A 22,586-nucleotide genomic window follows, 5' to 3' on the forward strand; every position below is an offset into this window, starting at 1 on the left:
ACTGTTTTCATCTTTTCACACTTATTATTTCCATTATGATTTAATGACATGATGAAGTAAAATGTAATCCCACTGTTAAGGGATATTAAAAAGGAAATACGCATTCATTATTTTTTATATTTAGCATTCACCGACAGATTTTCTTTTCTTTTGTTGTATCTTGTTGTGGAATATTTCCTTCAAAAGTTCAGGAGTGAAATTGGTTTTATCCAAAGTGTTTAACATAAAAACAAAGTCTTGATGAATGATCAAAGTTTCAAAAAGTCAATTTAATGTTTGCAAACAGAGAACACAAACACAACCACGTATTGCAGTGAAATGTGAAATGCTCTGGAGACGCAGAATCAAAACAAGGTATTTATACCGGCCGGTATACATTTTTATCATTACAATCTTTATATGGATTTATTTAAACCCCTCTTAAATATATCTTAAAATAGTTGAGTTAGCATAACTCAGTTATTTATTTTTGTTGTTGTCGTGATATGAGAATCCAGTTTAACAGCATTTGCACCATTGTGGATAAAACTCTCCGCATGAATTGGATGAATCCATCAATAAATCCAAACTCTATTTCGTTTTATTAAAGAAATCCCATCAGTGTATTTAAACATCGTCATGACATCGTCAGTCGTCCAGCAGGGGGCAGCAGCCGCGTGTGTTCAGTTTTCTGGGTAAATGAGGCCTCAAAGCTTTCCAGCTGATCCAAATCTAAACTAACGTAACGAAGAAGAAGAAGAAGAAGAAGAAGAAGAAGAAGAAGAAGGAGATGAAGGTGAAGAAGAGGAAGTAGATGACGAACAAGTAGACAAAAGACAAAGAAGAAGGTGAAGAAAAGGAAGTAGACGAGGAGGAAAGAAGAAGGTGGTTTTTTTGATGATGCAGCAGCAGTTTGGACACAGAGGTCTGCAATGTAGAAGTATTCAGAGATCTATTACTCAAGTAAAAGTACGAATACCACAGTGTAGAAATACTGCATTCAAATCTGACTGAAGTAAAAGTACAAAAGTATATTCACCGACATATTTAAAGTAAAAGTAAAAGTACGCTTATGTTTACCATCAGTTAAAACATGTTAGTGTTTAATATTTAATGACCAAATATCTGCAGAACTAAAGACAATATAATCAATACTTTGTTTAATGAGATTAATGCTCCATGATCTACCATGAACATTTAGACATTGTATATATTCAGTGATACGATATCAGCTCTACATGTACGGATAGTTCAGAAAACCAACGAGCAGCAAGTACTTTATTATATTTCGAGTTTGGTTTTTTTTTATTATTTCAGTGAATTTCACACAATCAGACAGAAATTGTTTAATTGATCAACTTGTTTTGATTTATTCAGCCAAACAGACAAAACTCAGCAACTCATTCAGACAGTCAGTGAATGTAAACGTGACCAAACAAATATATTTAAATTTATTTAACGTTGACATCAAATATTAAACGACAGTGACTCACTTTTTTAATTTGAATGAAGGAAGAAATGTGAGGAACTAAAACATTTTGTTTCTTCCATATTAATTTAAAAAAAACATGACAGGAAAGAAAGAAAAGTCGAGACCAGAGTTTTAACACAAAAATATTCCAGAACAATAACAATAATAATAATTATAATAATAATAAAGGCACTAAAGGGAAGAGAGGAGCAGCTACAGTTCAACCACTTTTTATATTTGGTCTCTGAGATCCACGTTTTAAAGAAATGAAGAAACAAACATGTTTATGTTTTTTGGAGTTTTTTAAAATAATAATAATTCATGTATTTACGAGTAAACATCCTGGTTTTGTTCGAGAAGACGTCCGGGTGTAACCACAAAAAATGGGAAACAATATATAACAACGTTTCAAGGTGCTTTTGTGATTATACCAAATAATAATTAAAATAAAATAATTTGAATCCTTGGTTTGCAATCATTTTCAGCATTATAACAAATAAATACATTTGTTACTTCAACAAATAAAGTTCAAGATCAAACCAAATCACACGCAATAAAAAGCGGAGTTTACCAAATTTGGTAAATAACTACATTTTAGAATTATCAAATATTCTGGGATTCTACAAAAACAATGTAAAAAGAATGTGGTACTTCACCGAAACACGTTTCAAAGTTTGCAAAACAAAACCTCTGGATGACATTTTGGCAAATTATTGTCACATTGTTGCCTTTTTAGTTTTCTCTTTGTGTGTCAGATTTGGTTAATTTGGATTATTATAATAAATTCAGATAAATTGTTACTCTGATCTTCGCTCCTCTGAAGCAGCTTTGACTCGATGAAACAAACGTCAAATAAAGAAAAAACAAACAGATGTGACGGAACTCTGACACAGGATTCAGTTTGTGCGTTTGTTGATGAATCAAAAACAAAAACAAACTTCCTGTTTCACTTTGTTCAGAGAGGAAACCACGAGGAAGAGGCAACAGGAAGTGAAATGACTAACCGACCAATCACAGCTCAACAAACGCTCAGGTGAAGCTGGTCCATCACTAAATATGAGTTCAGGAAATAATTTTAATTAATTTTAATTAATAACATTTTTACTTAAATACAGTAAAAACAACCGTCACATAAATACTTCGTTACTTTCCACCAAAGAATATTGTGATATTGATTATTTATGAAGGAAAAATAATGAAATATTTACTGGTTCAAGCTTCTGAAATGTGAGAGTTTCCTGCTTTTCTCTTTTCTATCGTTGTACGTGAAATATTTTGAGGTTTTGAAATGTCGGACGAAAACGTGACCAACGTGACCTTCAGTTCTACCAACAATGAATGAAGTTCTGCTGACGATCGGCTGATCAAACAGAAAATAACTCAAATATGTTTATAGTTTAAATAATCAACAGATTAACCACAAATAATAGTTAGTTGCAGCAGTCATTTAAACATGAAAAACTAAATGTGTGCCTTGAATAGTTTCCTCTTTTTACCAAAAGCTACTGGAATACTTTAGTATTTTACAAACTAAATAACGCGACTTTACCGACATATTAATAATATTTGACAAATTAAACAGAATGAACCAAATATAAACAAACATTTATCTTGTCTCCTGATCGCTGCTTTAACTTTCTAATCAGTTCCTCGCGATCTTTAACGGTTCTTCAGGAAGTTAACGACCTCCGACCTCAGATCAGCGTTTAGGACCAACTTCACCCTCAGGGGGAACACAGTGCATTCTGGGAGCAGTGCATTTATATTAGGACAGTACCGTACAAACAACAACAACATACAAGTCAACATACTGCTAAATTAAGACTCAAGAGGAGCTCGTTTTTATCTGTTCAGAGGTGAAAGGTCACCAGCAGAGAACAGCTGATCTCTAAAAAAACAAAAAGCCCTTGAGCAAGGCACTTCAGACACAGCTGCTGCAGGTGAGAAACACGAGGAGGAACGAAGGACATATCGGATATAGAACAGGAACGCCCATGTTATAATACATTATACTGTTAACGCAATGTGAAGAATAAAGTTGTAATATTTATCATAAATATATGAGAAAAAAGATTGTATGGCAATTATTTTGAGAAAAAAGTATTACGACTAAGCAAGTCAAGACATTTTATGAGAACATGACGCATAAAAACACCATATTCATTGTTTTAATTCTTTAACTTGATGTTTATTCCCAAATTAATTAACTTTTTCCTCAAAACATTACAAACTTTTTCTAAATATTTCTACTTCATTCAGGTTCTGCTTCTCCGTCTGGTTCTCTCCCCGATGAGGAAGCTACAAAACTATATTGTGTGAAATATTATATTTTATTTGCCTGAGCTGTTATGAAGTGGATGCCACAAAGAGCATCTCGAACAGGAAGTGGATGCCACAAAGAGCATCTCCAACAGGAAGTGGATGCCACAAAGAGCATCTCGAACAGGAAGTGGATGCCACAAAGAGCATCTCCAACAGGAAGTGGATGCCACAAAGAGCATCTCCAACAGGAAGTGGATGCCATGAAGAGGATCTCGAACAGGAAGTGGATGCTATGAAGAGCATCTTGAACAGGAAGTCAGTTTACAGTCTTATAAAAAGAGACAAAAGCTGAGCCTAGTGGATAGATTCCTGTCTTCCCATTTTAAAAAAACTTCTAAAAAAAAGTCTGTGTACGACTTCCTTTAATTGTGGATCATACAGTATGTGCCCGGTCATCGCTTCAGTCTCAGGAAAAAACAATCAATCAGACCATTCGTCTGAATACAGACGGAAACAACAGGACACAAAGTGGGGAGAGCCCTTCAGGAGAAAATACACGAGAGTTCAAACACCTCCGAAAGTCATCGGATTCAGTCCAAAAACCTTTTTAACCACAGGTGTGTCCAGGTGACCATCAGGAGAAGCTCTGACACTGGAATGAGGAAGTATAAAATCATATTGCAGACGAGAGGAAGATTAAATATGAATTATTAAGAAGCCTCCCGACACAGAACCACACAGAGTTCAAACACGGAATTTCAAAAATGTATCTGCAACTATTTTTGATCAAGTAATCATCATTTTTCACTCAGAAAAACTCCCAAAATATTTCTGTGTCTTTGGACATTTTTAAAAATTATTTTCTGACATTTCAGATTAATTAATGATGACAATCACCGTTAGTTGCAGCCCTAAATACTTTTAATTGACTTACGAAACACTTTTCAGACATCTAAAAACTTTGTGTGGTTCTTTGTTCTTTGAAAGCACTCATAGAAATGTAAATATTAAGGTTATTGATCTGTAGCGATCAGTGGCGTTGTTTTTTAGTCTCTCAGAGGCCAGTGTTTGATCTGAATGAAGCTGGAGCTGGAGGATGAGGAGGAGGATGAGGAGGAGTGGATGTTTGGCTCTGATCCAGCGTGTCCTGGGTTCAGGAGGAGCCGTCTGATTTGAAATAAATCAAAATATCAAAGAGATATTTGCCACAGGTAAAAACCTATAAGTCACCGGATTCCCCGGCTGCTCCTGGTTTAACTGAAAACACCGACAACATGTCAGCATCCAGATCAGCTTTGAGGCTCTAATTCACCTCGGGTCCCAACCCAGGTTCTGGATGTGAAACCTGATCTGAAACCAGCACTGTAGGTGCACTGACCGAACAACCGATCAGGAGAGCTAAGTGTAGCTTAAGAGCAGCGGGACCAGGAAGAGCACGTTGAAGCCCACCGCCCCGTAGACGATGTATCGGTAGGGCAGCTCCACCTCCATGTGCTGCCGGGCCTTCCTCACGTCGCCGCTGGGCACGCCGAACACCCGGCACACCAGCGGCATGGTGACGGCCTTCATCAGCGCCCGCGTGGCCATCAGCACCAGCACGCCCAGGACCAGCCGCAGCAGGGCCGCGGCCACCAGGCCGGTGCCGAACGCGGGCGTGGCGAAGGGCAGCTGGTCCGGCGTCGGGTCGGGCATCAGGCCCAGGCGGCGGTTGACGTGGGAGGCCAAGGCCACGCCGGCGCCCGTGCCGAGGATCTGGGCGGTGTCGCCCCGCGAGGTGCTCCAGGTGTCCAAGGTGAAGGAGAAGAGACCCAGGCCAAGGTGGAGGGACACGATGATGAGCGGGGCGAAGCGGCACGTCAGGTTGAAGCCGTCGATCAGGTCCATCGCCGGCAGGAAGAGGAGCAGGATGAGGACGCTGTAGAGGACGCCGGCTATGACGTCCTGGAGGAGACAAAACAGAAGCAGACGGTCACGGTTTTTATCTGACGGACTCATCGGACAGAAGATGATAAACAGTCCTCATACAAACAGAGGTTATGACTTCAGAACTTATATTTATTAAATTACACTTAGGAACAATCTTAAGAGCCAGATCAAAGTAAAAAAGACATTTATTTGTTATTCATAGAGAATGCAGCAATGTCCTTTAAGATAAACACTCGTGATTAATAACAGCAGAATCGGCCAATCAGACACGAGCATTAATCCTCCTAATTTTCTAGACATTTGATTTGCACAATAATAAACGTGGACTTTTGTTTTGGGGCCTTTTCTCTGTGTGTTTCCTGCTGATGGATAAAGAGGAAGTTGAGGACAGGAAGCTGAGATCAGCAGCTCAACGCAGTGAACTCTGAAATCAAACACAAAGGTCGTCACGCTTCATTTATTGGCCGACAGTCGGCTTCCTGCTCCAACGACGATGTGTGTGTGCACGAAGAGCTGAACTACCCAGAAGTATGATGATTCACAGAACATTCTTCTTGCACCAAAAGTGTGACTCCCTATCGTAAAGACACGTTCTGCATTTTCTTGCTTGGCAGGACCTAGTTTTGAAATAGTCAGTATCGTAGTAACGGTTACTTATCGCTGATTCGTCCTGATCCCCCAAACACTGTGCAGGTGAGGGTTCATTGGGAGTGGGCACAGTGAGCGGAGGGTGTAAATAAACTCACTGAGGTGTGTTCAGTCTTTACTCTGCTGTGTCTGAACACAGTCTACTCTACCCGGGAGAGAAATCAATGATCCAGAAACCAAAGGTCCTGTTAACAGTTTAAATATCTATTTGGCTGCTTAAACACACATTGTGGTGCTCACAGTCGGTCATTAACCCACGCTGAACCACACGCTCCACGTCCCAGCAGACTGGTACAAGGTTTACTGGTTTTTACTGTCCCAACCTCTTAAAAGGTGAGTCATCCGGGAGATAAGCTGCAGGAACCCACTGCGATGCATCACCTCCCTGCTGACGCTGCAAACTTCTATTCTCTCTCGCTAAAACAAAATGACTGCTGTAAAAACGTTGTGTTATTAGGTAGAAGCTTTCATCTTCAGAGCTTTACAGTGGAAATGAATGAGTGTGTTTATTGTCAGCGTGTCTTGAGTCTGATGTTCATCTGGAAGAAGTAAAGACCGACTGGATGCATCAGTTCAGTGACTGTACAGGTTTGAGCTCCAGAAAGTGAACGAGATCAGTTCTTCATCAAGACGTAAACATGAAGTCAAATCAAATGCGTTTATTTATTTGTTCCTTTATTGATTTATGTGTCTCTGTGGCCTAGAGCCCGAAACTCAAACATATTCAGTTATTTATCAGAAGAAAACAAAGAAAAACACAAAATTGTCGCCAATAATCTTTTCTGCCAATCACAGGGTTTCTAAAGCAAGTTAGATTGAAGACTTTTGTAATGCGACTGAGTGAAATTGAACACCAACTTCTTAACCAAAATTGAAAAAGCATGTTTCAGTCCTTCATGATTCTGCTTCATAAAACACAGAGAGACGAGAGGGAGAACATCTGGAGAGAAACAACCAGAATAACTGCAGTTTCTGATGAGTTCTGACATCACAAACATCTGCTTTCTATCCAAACAACTTTAAACCCTCGAGTTCCACAGCGAGGAACTCAACAACAAAACCTTCAACAGGAAATGTGCAACACGTTGATGCAGCGCTTACATCACAAACACAGAGGGGTTGTTCCATATATTCCTAGTTTAGACTTTAAATTGAGCCTTTAAATGAAAGAAAGAACACCAACAGTGTGAGCAGTCTGCTGAAAGGTCAGCAGATGTCAACACCTCCGTCAGTAGCGAGAGCAGCTTTTTGTCTCGGAGCTCTTCCTGCAGAACAAAGCAGGAGGAAGTCCTTTCATTGGGCGTGGTGACTTCCTCAACACATTAAGAGCCCGGCAGGCTTTGTTATCCCTGAAACACAACAGGAGCCTCCAGAACACACACACAAAGCTTTAATACCTCAGCTGCAGACTTCATTGTTTAAAGACAACAAGCTGCTGTCCTGCTCTGAACCCTTTGTTTGTGTAAAAGGAAGAGACTCTTCTTCGAATCATAACTCAGTCAAATCTGACATGAAACACATACGGTCACATTCATCGTGAATTAAACTTTGGCAAGGTATATATATATATATATATATATATATATATATATATATATATATATATATATATATATATATAGTAAAATTATCTCCTGCATCGGGAGGAAACATAAAAACACAAACAATCAACTGGAGTGAGTCGTATTTCTAGTGAAGAACGTCACTAAAGTACCCAAATATTTGACCTTGAGTTAAAGTCCCAATGCCACATTGTAGAAAATACTGCATTCCAAACTAGAGAAGTATCAAAAGTAAAAGTACTCATCGTGGCTCCTGTTGGTGTTGTACTCCTATATTATGGTCTCATTGGCTGCATTAATAAGTAACCTGTACTTTAAGGTTGTTGTTTTATATACTTTTAGTTAAAATCTTAATGGTTTGATGTGTTATTAACTGACTAATCGATATTTTATTCAGACTGTATTTGATGGTTGGAGCCATCTTGGTTGTGTTTTTACTTTTCTATGAATATCAGTAAAATACTCTGAAGAAGCAGAAGTAATATTACTCTTAGAGATTATGAGGACAGTCTCAGTGTAAACCCCATAATCACAGTAATGTTGTTAGTGGTGGGATGTTTGAAGACTGGTAATATTATTTCTGTTGAGGCGGTCACAGATCTGGTGAGTACATAGAGCAGCAGGAGGAGACAGATGTGCATGTGGTTCCTGAGGGGGAGGTCTTAGCCCGCGACACCACCTGCCACAAAAGAAGCCCTTAAAGAAGACTTCTCTGATGTGGACTTAACTTCTCCAGTTTGTCTGGGAGGACGGCCAGCGCTCTGTAGCGTCCGACGTCCGTCCATCAATCCCTCCGACACAGCTGGGACCACAGAGACGAGCCCAACCCCCCAAACAGTGCACGGGGGGAGCTGACGTCATTTCCCAGTGAATGAAAAGAACCCCCAAAACGAGGTAGACGACACACACATCGGTGGTGATGGTCCCACTACACTTTGACACTGGAATACAAGGAGCACTTGACTTTGAGGGAAGTGGGAAGATGTCGTCTTCATTCAAGTACTCGTTTCTTGGATTAGTTTCTGGTTTAAATGAAGCATGACGTCAAGCTGTGGTTGTGTTTTGAAGACACTGTCCAGGGTCCAAGATGTTTACTTATTACTTTTAGTTGTTGGTGACCTCGTCCCTCACAACCTCATGCAGACCCTGAGAGATATTCTACTGCTGTAGGAGTAAACACGCCCAGTCGGTGGTGTATCATCATGTTTTTCATGACTCTACCTGTGGTGCACATCAGTGATCTCATCCTGCCGTCGGCAAAAAAACAATCCGCTAACGTGAGAGCGGCGGATAAAACATGCAGGAGCAAGTTTTTGCAGGCATGAAGAATATCCCTCAATGGTTTATTCCCAGTAAGAGATTAGAAACGCAGTTTATTGTCTTAAGAGAGATGGAAACAGGCCCGAGCATGTCGAGGACACGATGCAGTTTCCTCCTCGGTTGACACACAGTCTACCACAACGGACGCACTGCTCTCAAACTAAACTATTTAAAATGTCTTTGAATGAGTTGTGTTTCCACTAAAACAACATCAACGCTGGTGTGTTAACTGAATGGTAAATGAATCAAAGCGCAGAAGGCAAAACTGCCTCCTAAGTATCATGTGACTGGTTGCTGACAAGCAATGAAGCATTTAAAAAGGTTATTTATCTTGAACAATGTCTGGCGCAGCGCTCACTCTTCATAAGAAGCACCTGAGTTACGTTACATCACATCCAGCAGACTTCACAGAAACAATGAGGACCTGTTTTAACCCGGTGCCCTCTGGTCCGGCTCAGAGAACGACACTAAACACACTGAACCCGTCTACACATCGTTCACGACCGAGTCCTTTTTCACCAGTGCTGATAACGTTCATAAAGGTAGTGCAGGTGGAAGATGGAGAGATTTGGCTTAAAACGCAAAAGAATTAAAGATAGAGATCCAAAAACGCTGAAGAAATAAATTCAAACTAAATGCTAAACACTGGACCGGGAAACGTCACGCAAACAGTTCATTTCATTTGAATTCATCTACAAATTGGTTCCTTCATCATCAACAATTCAGCCAAATTAAGCTCCAAATGTGCAGATAGAAACTACACAACAGAATCCTCTCAGCCTCCGAAAATAACAACCGCTGCTGGTTGAGAACGAGGAGCAGAGACATCTGCACGATGGTGGTCATCTTCAGAGCTCTCTTTACAATTCTAAAGCAGGTAAAAAACTATTGTTTGGAGGCTTAAGTTCAGATTCCACCTCCTGCTCTGAATCAATGGGTGGAAAGGTGACCCGACACCAAATAACACAACAATTTATTTCACACATTTACAGTTTATTTTGTCCATACTCGTGTTGTTGTGTGTGTTTCTACGGTTACACGGGTGATCGTGTCGCTGACATCAGAGCCTGAAAACGGCTCAGGTCGGATTCTGTTTCAAACATGTCGGCTCTCGTGTGCACACGGACAGACGGACGGAAAAACTGGCACTGCAGCGGCGACACCATCTGTGTCTGTGTGTGTGTGTGTGTGTGTGTGTGTGCGTGTGTGGACGTACCAGGACCGAGTGCATCCCCATGTAGATCCGGCTGACACAGACCAGCAGACACCAGCAGAGAGCCAAGCTGAGGCCCAGTGAGAACGGGTACTGTGGAGGTGGAAGGAGACACTTTTATTAACACAACACACATCTTAGAGACTAAACTAACGAGGCAAACGACATAAAGAACAACCTAATACATCTTTAACATGACAGCTGTTCAAACATGGAAAACACACAGTGTTAGAGACCTTAGTGGTGTTTAAAATAGCATTTGTTTGACCATCAGCCCAAATAAATTCCAAAGATGTGGAATTAAATTACAATTATACAAATAAATTACAACAATAAGTCAGCAAGATGTTTGACGTTTTAACTTTATGACAATAATGCAATGATGAACAAAGGCAGTTTCTAACTTTTAATAAAAATGTGTTTTGTAAAATGTTTTATCCATTTCAAACATCGTGCAAAATGTTTTAAACAAATTAAAGCTGTGCATATTTAGAATGCACATGAAGTCTGCTTCGCCTTTGTTCTGCACTCAGTGACTCCATGCTTCACACGATACATCGATCCGTCAATGAGTCTCTCAAACTGCTGCGTGCTTATTGTTCTGACAGTAAACAGATTGTGTGTGCTGGAGTCTCGATCACAAGTAGCAGTGATGTAGTGGAGATGATGAGCAGCGGCCCTCGTAATGGTGCCTCATCACATGATGCACTCTGCTCTGTAGCAGTGGAGAAAGGGTTCACACTGCGGATTAAAGTGAACCACAGTCACACGGTTTCTCACTCATGTGACTCAGATTTCACCGGGTTTTTCTCTTTATAATTAGTTTAAACTGCAAAAAAAAGAAACTGCACTGAGTGACAGTTCTTCAGTTTGGATCTGGGTCACATGACTATCTTAAAATATGGAGCCAGTCAGTTGACTCCCGGCAGCTTGTCTGGGTGACGTCAGCGTAACGCAATAGTTCACTGATAGAAACACTATTTAAATGTCCAGATATTACATAAAGACGGACAATTCATTTTTGAGATGCTTTAGAAACAGGAAGTCTTAAAAAATCTTCCTGTGAGTAAATGTTATGCAGCCAAATCAAATAGTTTGCAGCATATTAAACCTTTGTTTTTTTATAATGCATGCAACTTGTTTCTTTACAGGGTTTATATACAGACAGTAGCCCATGAATATGAGATATGAGTTTATAGATAACTATAATCGCTCCTCGTCATTGTGGAGGTTAGTTTTATGGTGTTTTACCGGTTACATCTACAGTCTGTGTTCATATCTATGAGTTACACTCGCTGATTCTTCACAGTTCATTTTGTTTGCTCGCCCTCTGGAGCTTAAGGCTGTGACTAGTGATCAGTTTCATCGTGGGTCAATAGGACGTTTCTTTTCTCAGTTTATCGATTCATAATTTTGTGAATAAAAAGTCAGAGAACACGCCCACCACAGCTGAGGGTGACCTTTTTTTGTTTTCATCAAACATAGAGAGGCTTAAAACAAGAACGCACATGACCAAATGAGCCGCCTACTAATGTTCGACCAATCGACGAATTGCTTTATTAACTGATTGTTTTGCTGTAGAATAAAGCCGGACATGATGGCGCGATGTGTGAACACAGCCGGAGAAAAAAAAGAGGATGAAAAGAAAATGAGCCGAGGCGTGAGAAAGAGACGACGGATGAAAAGCTGCTGAGGTTTTTGCACACTTGCTAAAAAAGCTCTTTTGTTCTCTTCATTGTTGTTGAGACAGCTCAGATTTCCTCTCACAGACCAGAACTACAAAATCCTAAACATCACTGGGACGGACGGACGCACGCACACGCACACACACACACACACACCAGCCTTCAGGGGGAACCGCTGTGTGAAGCTGGTTAAAACAGGGATCATTGAAGGCACCGCTTCAACGCGACTGACAGCTGTTAGCTGCTAATAAGGTTACGTTTTTGAATGTTCAACTGTTTACTAAATATAATAAGTTAACATTCACAATCACTGTCAAAGGGAGTTTTAGATGTGATTAAATCTAAATTATCAGATAAACTTTTTCTTCTTTTGTCCCAAAATGTTGTAACAATAATAACTCGTGAATAATCGCCTGTGGCACCATCTCCACATTTTAACAATAATTTAGCTTTTCAGAAACTAATGTCACTGGTTTAAAGACATATTAATAATAATACATTGTATTTGTATAGCGCTTTAAAAGAGGTACTCAAAGACACTTTACATGATAAAAACATAAACAATAGAAGTAATTACAATGTAAACAGGATAGATGACATCACAGAGAGGAACAGCAGATTAACTTCACAGGTTAAAAGCACATTTAAATAGAAGACAGATTCTACTTTCAACCTCTCTCCATTTGCACTCAGTTAACCCTGCTGTCCTCTAACGTGAACTTTCACACGTTATTAAAACGCTGCTGAAACAATGTTCGACGTCCTCCTGCTGCAGTGTTTCAAGGTGACTGAATAAAAACATGAAAGAGTTTTACAGCCTGCATTAGCCTGATGGATGGAGAGATAGAGAGATAGAGATATAGAGATAGCGAGATAGCGATAGAGAGATAAAGAGAGGGTTTACTGGTCAAATGCATTTCTGTAACACTGAGACAACCTTTGTTCCAAATAGCGGCTGCTTATCTGTCAGATTAGTCGTCGGTGAAGTACACAAACTAACCACAGCTCAGATTTAGCTGCTATCCAAAAAACATGTGCTGGTTTTAAACAAGTAAGTTTATTTCTTATTTCTGGCAGCATATGAGAGTTACAGATGTTATTTCTCATATTCTCCTCAGTAATTCAGAAACATTTTAGCTGTTTGGACCCAGAGTCTGCAGACAGAAAGGTCTCACTCAAGGACAGAAACCAGCTGATCACGAGCTGTGTGTGGTTACAGTCTCCTGCAGGTGGCTCTCTAACCACCGAGCTTCACTTCAAAGTGTCAATTATAAACCGAGGCCTCTTCTGCGAGTCTTTGTGTGTGTGGATTAGCTGTGAAGCCGGCTCAGACCAACGCTGGTGTACTAGCATTGAGAGTGAGGGGAGAGAGAAGGAGGGGAGGAACCAAGGAAATCATCTGAGGAGGCGTTGTGCAAACCAGCGTCCTCTGTGACCACGGCGGCTTTGCCTCGTGCAAAGTTTTATGGACATGGTGTAGTTTTTGTGTGGCTTGTGGTTCTCGGCACACACACACACACACACACACACAACTTCACACATTTGCAGCTTTAAATCTCATAAACGGTCATAAAAATCTTAACAACTGGAACTTCTTTTGAGTGCAGAACAGAATTGATGTGTAAACACAACGTAAGAACTCCGGTGGGGAGTTACCCGTTCTGTTAAACTCATTCATGCTCGCAGGAAAAAGCTGGACGGTTCCCACCTAACGTTCCTGCTCGAGGGAGAGGAAGTCTCACACAAAGACTGTTCGCCGTGATGTTTTCTGTTCTGGCTCTACTGGACCGGACGTTATGGGGAGTTAAATATGACCCGATGAGAGATAAACCACGTAGCGATGCCTTCATCTTTCAGCTCACATTTAGTCTCATCTGCTCTCCATCAACTCCAACTCTCATCCTCTCCAGCCTAAAATAATTATCCTCATATCTTTCTTCCTCCCACTCACTTTTCTGTATTAATCCCGTCTTCTGTCCATCTATTGCCCGCTTGTCTCCTCTCCTCTGCCGTCTAATCCTTCCTCCCTTTTGGCTTCTCTCGCCTACTTTCCTCTCCTTGAGTCTTATTACACTTATTACCAGTATCTTCCATAGAGAGAGAGAGACATCTGGCTCTGGTTAATGTCTCACTGCTGCCCATACGAACCCAAACATTCCTGCTTTTGCTTAGACAAGCCAGCTGACAGCAGGAAACATTCACAGAGCGACTACGGCAAGCAGAAGGGGACATGTAGGACATCCTGAGATGAAGAGTTATCTCTCAATCTGGGCGAGCTGTAATCGCTGGTAATTTGGTAAAAATCCAGAGTTTGTTTGGTAATATTAGGGCTGTACTCTGCTCATGAAATTCCACTAGCACTCATAAGATTTACGACTCATACGACAATACAAAGATCCATCCAAAAAGCACCACTTTTAAATCTTGTGTGTACCGGAAATGAGCTCATTCAGCATGAAAAAAAAAGCTGAGCGACTAAAACAAAGAGCCGAGACCAAAACAACCTGATCAACTTGTTGAAATGTGCTATACAAATAAACTTGCCTTGCCTTGCCTTGCCTCCTATCTCCCCCTCTGTGGCCGACAGACGGGGAGGCACAGAGTCATAAATCAATCTCACCCCGGCTCTCGCCCGCTGTGATTCAGGCGACACAATACAGGGATCCCACGCGTTATTCTCTGGAAAACTCTGGGCTGTTTTCCCAACCACCCACACTAGGGGTGTACCGGATCACAAACCTCACGGTTCGGTTCGGATCACGGTTCAGGAGTCACGGTTCGGATCATTTTTCGGATCAACAAAGAAAAGGGGAGGAGACAAATATAACTTTGCTTTCATTTGTTAATTAAAGAACTTCAAGAACACTTAAAGCAAAGAACTTTGGGTGATAGTCTTACATGAAAACAAAAATATTGAAGATGTCCAATTTGAAACAAAATGAAATAAATAAATAGAAATAATACATTCAAGAATTCTGTTAAGTTTAAGTGCAACATGAGGTATGTTGATACCCTCGTCCTTTGATCAATACTGAAAGAAAGAAACAGCCAGTGAGCTAGCTTCCACTGAACTGAACTGCTCAGCAACAACTTGGTCTGTGTTTACTTCCTGTCAGGTTATGCCATTCAAATACACAATAATGTTACATTACTGTGACATTATTTTCAAAAAGATGAGAATGTCTCTATTGTCTGGGGAGAGGGTCGACCTTTCTGTGGTGACTGGAATATTATTGGGCCTGTCGAGCTTCACTCTGATGCTTCTGTCAGCACCTGCCCCAGGTGTGCGTGTGTGTGACTCTCACAGAGGGGGCGTGTCTACAGCACCTGCCCCAGGTGTGTGTCCGTGTGACTCTCACAGAGGGGGCGTGTCTACAGCACCTGCCCCAGGTGTGTGTGTGTGACTCTCACAGAGGGGGCGTGTCTGCAGCACCTGCCCCAGGTGTGTGTCCGTGTGACTCTCACAGAGGGGGCGTGTCTACAGCACCTGCCCCAGGTGTGTGTCTGTGTGACTCTCACAGAGGGGGCGTGTCTACAGCACCTGCCCCAGGTGTGTGTCTGTGTGACTCTCACAGAGGGGGCGTGTCTACAGCACCGGACTAAGAATCACTCCGCCGTGGTGAAAGCAGTCTCTGCAGTCTTTTCCTTCTCATAGAGGTCTGGAACAGCTTCACACTGAAGTGGGTGCGTGAGTGGATTTCGTAGCGTGGCTCAAGCATTTTAACCAGATTTAGAAATCCTTTGTTTTCTACACCGGAGTGTCCCCGTCGCTGACAGACGGGATGGTGGCTCTCCATATGTGTGGACATACCGATGTTTTGCCGTTGTCGTGTGTCTTTCTCTTTAAATAACGACTACATACCGTAACGGTTTCGTCCACCACCCTCATCCGTCATTATACGTTACACGGAAGACAAAATGTTCCCAAACTTGCGACTTAAATGACGCCGTGGCTTCTGACGTTCCTCCGCTCGCCATGACTTCACCGTTAAATGCTTCTAAGCTGCTCCGTTCACGTGAACACACTACTGCTTTATATCTGTTCACTGACGCTCTGCATTGATATTCGGGGTCTTGTTACTTGAAAAGGAACAGCAGCAGTATAACTTTATTACACACTATGATGATTACGCTGTAAAAATAAATACTCTATTGATCCGCGGTTCACGAGTGATCCGAACCGTGACACCAATGACTGTTGAACATTAAGCAACGATTGGGACACCATGATATGGCATTATGGGAATTGCACCAAACAAGAATTGGTATTCAGTGCAGTCTCTGGCCAAAAACACATGAATTAGTATTTTGTACGCCGGTAGGACAAAATGAATTGTTTTGTCTTTAAAATGTCAGAAATTGGTGAAAAGTGCTGATCACAATTTCCCAGAGCTCAAGATGGCGTCTTCAATCAAATGGACTTCCTGCGGTGTGGGTGCTCCGTGAGACAATGGTGAGTTTCTGTTGGACATAATGGAGTGTTGTTCCTCCCGAGTGAAGAAAATAACAGAGAAACATTAAAAAACCCTCCCAGTGTGTTTTTCCAGTGTATCAAAAGTTGAGGAAGTGGTAAAAGTTTGTTTGAATTTGTAGCCACACATGTTAGCATGCTAATTACTTACTGGGGTGCTAACGTGCTAATTTGCTTTATTGTTCCCGTCTTAATGTCAACATGGTCACACACAACAGGTGTAAGAATTTAGCTCAATGTACGTCCGAGTCAAAGACAAAATATTGAATTATCTGTTGAGTATTTTGCCAGTTAATCAATGATCTTTTGGCCTGTAAAAAGTCAGAAAATAAAGGAAAAATTACCACAACAGTCACAGAAATTGACATTAAAACAACTTGTTTTGTTGCTGAATTTTCTGTTGACATTTTTTAACCATCTAAAAACTTTCTTTTTCTGCTGTGTCATGAGAATTAGAGATTTGTTTTGAGCGTTGTTTGGCTGCAGGACTGCAGACTTTTAGCCGTGTTGCACCCACAATGAGCTCCATTTCACTGTAATACAAGCGGTAAAAGAGTCAACAAACGTGCTCATGCAGCTTCTTGTCACTGAATCCGCATAAAACATTAATAGTTGATGACGCCGCTCCAGAGGGCAAAGTCTCAGTGATCCTGTATCAAGAGTTGCCACTTGGCAGATGGTATCTTGTGTCGTTGTAGCATTGCAAATGATTAATGCTTATATCACTGTATATAAAATCAATATGGAACAAGAAACTACAGGATTTAAATGACTTAGTTTGCATTTTGTTTGTATTAATTTTAATATCCAGTAACATGTAGTAAATTCATTTTTTACCAGTTTATTTCTTATACTTTATTATCTATACCTTTAGAGGCGTTGATTCAGCTTCATGTACTTTTGGAGACTGCATGCCAGTTTACTAAAATCCTGTTACACCAATCCAGATTCTGCATCTTTAAACCAACTTATTAATCACAGGACTCCTTTTTCAGAAGGTTTGCCTTTTGTGTATTTCTATATAAGTGGCAAAGGGCCAAAATATATTATGTTTTTACTCAAATATTAATAAAACGTACTATCCCTTCCCTGCTGCTCTATAATCCACCTGCACTTACTGGCCCACTAAAGTGTAACTGCGTGATTATGACAGTATTTATAATAAGTGTTTCTAGATATGCACAAAAAGGGGGGATGTTGTGAAACATCAAAATAGGAACTTTCTCAGTGTCCTTCATGGAAATAAGGAGGAAGTAGCTCCTGCAAAACTTCCCACTTCTCTCCTGCTGCTGCATTTTATATTTCATGTATTTTGTAATAAAACATGTATTTACTGTACCTCCCAGCGGCCATAGGTCATGAAGAACAGGGCGAAGGGGATGGCCGTGCTGGACATGGCGTGTGTGGACGGCATGCTGTACTCAGAGTTGTAGAACATCTCCACTTTGACCACCGGCGGCGAGGCGGGCCGGGACCACCTGATGATGTCCTTGGTGCACTGGCCCAGGTACATGACCCAGACCCAGACCATGATCAGCCTCCTGCCCACGAAGGCGTCCACGTTCCACATGACGAACGGGAAGAAGGTGATGTAGAACAGCTCGTTGCCCAGCTCGGTTCCGAAGGTGAACATGTAGTACAGGAACCGGTTCTGGATGAGGAACTCCTGCCCGACATCGCCCGTTAGAGAGTTTTTGCGGCGGGGTTTCACCGTGCTGCTCCCTGGGGGACAGATAAAATAAGACAATCCTTTATTAGTGGAGACATTTACAGGATTACAGCAGCATAGTGGATAGAGCAAAAAAGAGACAGTAAAAAAACAAGATCAAAACAAGTATTATGAATAAGTAATAAAACAGTAAAGAATATTAAATAAGTAAAAAATCCACAATAACAAAAAATATTTATATAGATACAGACAGAATAATTGTTGTTTTGCAATATTATATATACAGACAGAATACTTTTTTATTTTGCAATATTATATGCAATATTATATGTGCAATAATAACACATATTCTGTCCGTATACATATACACATATATATACACACATATATATATATATATACACACATATATATACACACATATAGACATATATATATATACACACATATACACATATATATAGCTACACACACGCACACACATGGACAGAATATGTGTTATTGTTGCACAGACCCGGAGCTTCTTCGTGGCCCCTCTCTTCTGACTCGGTGCCCCCTTTAAAGTCATCCGCCTGACCCACGAGGCTACGACCGTTACTTCCCACATCACCAAACGCTTCCCCTGCGGCGTTCTCCGCGAAAACAAGCGCTCCGTTCTGGGGCGTGTTTTCACTTTCCTCCCCTCTTTTTGTCACAACGTTTGAATTAACAACCCTCTTCCGAACACCCACTGCCGTTTGTATATGCTCCCCATCACCAGATCCGATAACGGGCATGTTTTCACTCTCATTTCCCCCGGTGATGCCATGATGACAAGCCCCGTTGTAGTGCGAGTGAGTCCGTTCTGCTTCCTTGCTGCTGCCGGTCTTAGTGGTGGTGGTACCACCGGTTCTCGAAAACGTTCCGCTTACTCCACAAAAGTGCTGAAAGCGAGCTACAAGGTGCGGGTCTTGGAGATAGTGGTACAGTTCTACAAAACGGTTACTTTTCTCCATGTTTACGCCGGGTTACTGGCCCCCCCACTCACGGCTGAAAGACGACACACTAGACTCCGCTACTCCTGGTTCACAGTAGACGATGAACGTTAGCTCCACGGCTAACGTTAGCTGGCTAACCCGTGCATCATGGCAGAGGGAACCGCGTTACAACGGCGGTTATTATTATTTACAACGGTAAGACGATAACGGACAAACACGAGCGAGTCCGGTTCTTGTTCGACGGAGTGCGGGTGCGTTCAACGACCCGCTATCTGAACAGTATCCTGTATGTGACAGATCTACGGAGCACTCAGGGGAGCGCGCCTTCTGTGGTGCGTTCAAGTACGGCCGGACATTATTTACAAGTCTTTGGTGACGTTCAAAAAAAGACGCAGAATATTTTATTTTTTTATTCCTATATTTTATTTTTGCATTGCCAGCGGCTGCTTCTGTGTAATAATGGTGCATATGACAGTAAATAACGTAACTGGCTTTCATGTGATGTCGCTTTTCTGTTTTATTTCTGTTTTATTTGTATTTGTTGATTACTAAATATATATATATTATTTATTTCTTAGTTTATTTTTAAAGGTGCTGTATAATTATAGTTATTATTATTATTATTATTACAGCATAACATACACAGTAACGTTAATTCTTTTTTAAGCGGATTCCAGTAAATTTAGTTTATATCTTAACATTTACACCTTTTAGGGGAACAAAATATATATATAATAAATATCGTACGATGAAGAAGAAGGAAAGTTTTGTGACAAAACGACAATATTATGTAATTCCCAGAGGGGACTGTGTGTTTTTTACAATCTGGATAATTACTAGTGCCTCTAAAGTTTGAGCTTGCTAGGAGCCCTTGAAGGCAACAGTAGTTCCGGGCGCGCGCGTTTATCATACGTATGAAGACGTCACGACGTAACGTGACCGCGCTTAGTGCTTGGCGATGATCTTTCCTTCTGCAGTTGTGTTCATAAACAAAGACCCACTCTGACTCCTACATCCAGGACAAGTTCATACACTCTTGCACATCATTTTCTGTTTCAATATTTAAATACACTTGCCACTTTCATAATGCACTTGTTTTAAAGTACTGCATTCTGTTTGTTTACCTATCTTATTAATATTTGTATTAATGTCTAGATTTTTGCACTGTGTTCATTGTTATGTACCAGCCACCAAGTCAAATTCCTTGTGTGTGTCTTATACTTTTATTTATACTTTTTAAAAAAGACTTGTATATTTTTACATGGTGGTGTATTTACTTTTCTCTACACATCTTGCATCTACTATCACTATTAGCTACTTTAACAATAAGATTATAGGACACGATAACACTTCAAAATCAGTGGCGGGCCGTGCATTTTATACCTGGGCCTTCACTGCTGTCCTGCAGCTGAAACACAGCTACGGTTATTATTTTTTTCGTGTAAAAATGAAGCAAACACCTATCGATACACTATCTGCCGAGTCCGTCTCCTCTCTGCTCTGACAGCAGCGCGAGGCTTCTGTGGGCGGCGGGGCTCACGGCTCGTTCACGACAGTGCAGAACGTACGTTATATTTGTACAGTTCTGACCTGTCGCCTCCGCAAATTGCGCAACTCTAACGACGAGCGAGCCCCATTTGGTTCGAGCGAGACAGTTTAGCGTGGTAGCGTAAACGTACACGGAACCCCTGTAAATTAGCCCAGTAGTTTGCTATCAGTTGCTTTCTCCTGCAACCCAGCGGCGCGTTTCCCATTTCTACCTGCGGGGCAGGTTCTGCAGCAACTTTGTGGGTAACCTACAAAATAAAAGCCCTCAAATTTAAAAGAATTATTGAAGTAATTCCTGCAGTCTAAAATATTATTCACATCTTAAGTTACCTTTCATCTTTTCCATATGTAATGGGTGTGGGTTGGACATGGAAAAAGACAACTCAATGGATTGTTTTCCAATATTTATTTACTTCTGCAGAAGACAAAACTCAACCCATGAACTGCATTCTGATCTTTTTCGGCACCTCTGCTCCCTCAGCAATAAGTAAAATGACAATGTGTGATTTCAGGATGCACATTAGTAGACAAGGGATATAAAAATTACCAGGAAAACATCTAACCTAAATCATAACACATTTCCTCAAAACCATGAAAAACAATATATACAAGAGGAAAAACAGCGACACCTGGTGGGTCAAGTTAAAAGGTGCGTAGGACTGGGTGACTAAACAGGGAAAACAGAAACTATAACATTACACAAATGAAAACGCATACTTGCAGAAGTCAATGCGTGAACACAATTACCTTCTGGTATTTGTCTGCAATTCTGTATCTAAACATGCAGAATAACTTTACACAAGAAGATATTTACATCAGCAAAACCTTTATTTTAACGGTTAAAAACAACACTACAAAGCTGAGTAACGTTATAATATTAACAGTAAGCAAGGAGTCTTAAATGTTACACCCTTCCAATAAATCACCTTCACGTGGTTTATGGCCGTGTGCGTGACCCTGGGAGCTGTGTTCTCAGACCAAGAATTCACTGACCATCTGCCAGAAAAGAGTTGTGGCAGCTGGCCCAAAAAAAGGCAAACCGGGGCCCCTTTCTGGAGCCAGACCTGGGAGTGGAGCTTGCTGGTGAGGGTCTGGTTTCTGGGACATGAGACATATACCGTACTTTCCGGACTATAGAGTGCACCCGTATATAGGACGCACCCGCTAATTTTTAAAAGAAAAAACAATTTTTCCACAGATAAGCCGCACCGGCCTATAAGCCGCAGAGTCCCCATTGAACAACAAGATGCTTTTAACAGTACTAAAGTAGTCTTCTTCTCTGAACATCATAACATGTCCGACTCGCTAGCTTCTAAGTTAATTTTAACATTACCGCCAATGGGGAAATGCTAACCGCGATTAGCATTAGCGAATATAATATATCTTTTTATGCTTCATACAGACATTCCGGTACTTACCAGACTAAGGTCTCTCAAGGCTACCGGTTCATGATGTGGTGTGTTCAAGGACCCAAAAGCAGATTCAGGGCAGCAGAGTTCTATTTCAAACAAAGATGATTTATTTCTCTCAAAAACACAAACAAAAAAACTCCCAAACAAGGGAAAAAACAGGAAAACCGGTAATAAAAGTCAACTAGGAGGCTCCTGGTTGACTCCGCACAGGTCCAAGCCGGGAAGTGGCTTACGGTAATCCTCCGATCCGAGCCGGAAAGTGGCCGACAGTGGCTGGATCGACTATGTGATACCCGGGGCTCGACACAGGATTGCCATGTCTGAAAAGTCGGCCGGATCGCTTTTAACTTAAAAGCAGCATCATAAGCATTTCTTCGTGTACCGGTATTCTCCATGGCGAGGCGCGTGCAATGAATGAAACTCAAACTGGCTGGAGACACGCT

At 41.1% G+C, this 22,586-nt stretch overlaps 1 protein-coding gene across 2 annotated transcripts; it reads right to left on the reverse strand.

The window, feature by feature from the left end:
• Positions 1-1,321: 1,321 nt before the first annotated feature.
• Positions 1,322-19,437, reverse strand: sgpp1b (sphingosine-1-phosphate phosphatase 1b). 2 transcript variants are annotated; one of them, XM_079286673.1, is made up of 4 exons: positions 18,721-19,437; positions 17,877-18,259; positions 10,385-10,474; positions 1,322-5,653 (listed from the first exon to the last, which is right to left on the reverse strand). In XM_079286673.1, the coding sequence occupies exons 1-4, from the start codon at positions 19,199-19,201 to the stop codon at positions 5,111-5,113; spliced, it is 1,497 nt and encodes a 498-aa protein (XP_079142799.1). In that variant the 5' UTR covers positions 19,202-19,437; the 3' UTR covers positions 1,322-5,110. The 2 variants fall into 2 exon arrangements, with proteins under 2 accessions (XP_079142799.1, XP_079142800.1); XM_079286674.1 differs by having other exon boundaries at positions 19,234-19,321.
• Positions 19,438-22,586: the final 3,149 nt, after the last annotated feature.

This window comes from Melanostigma gelatinosum, assembly GCF_949748355.1.
Source record: "Melanostigma gelatinosum genome assembly, chromosome: 16".
Classification (NCBI taxonomy): Eukaryota; Metazoa; Chordata; class Actinopteri; order Perciformes; family Zoarcidae; genus Melanostigma; species Melanostigma gelatinosum.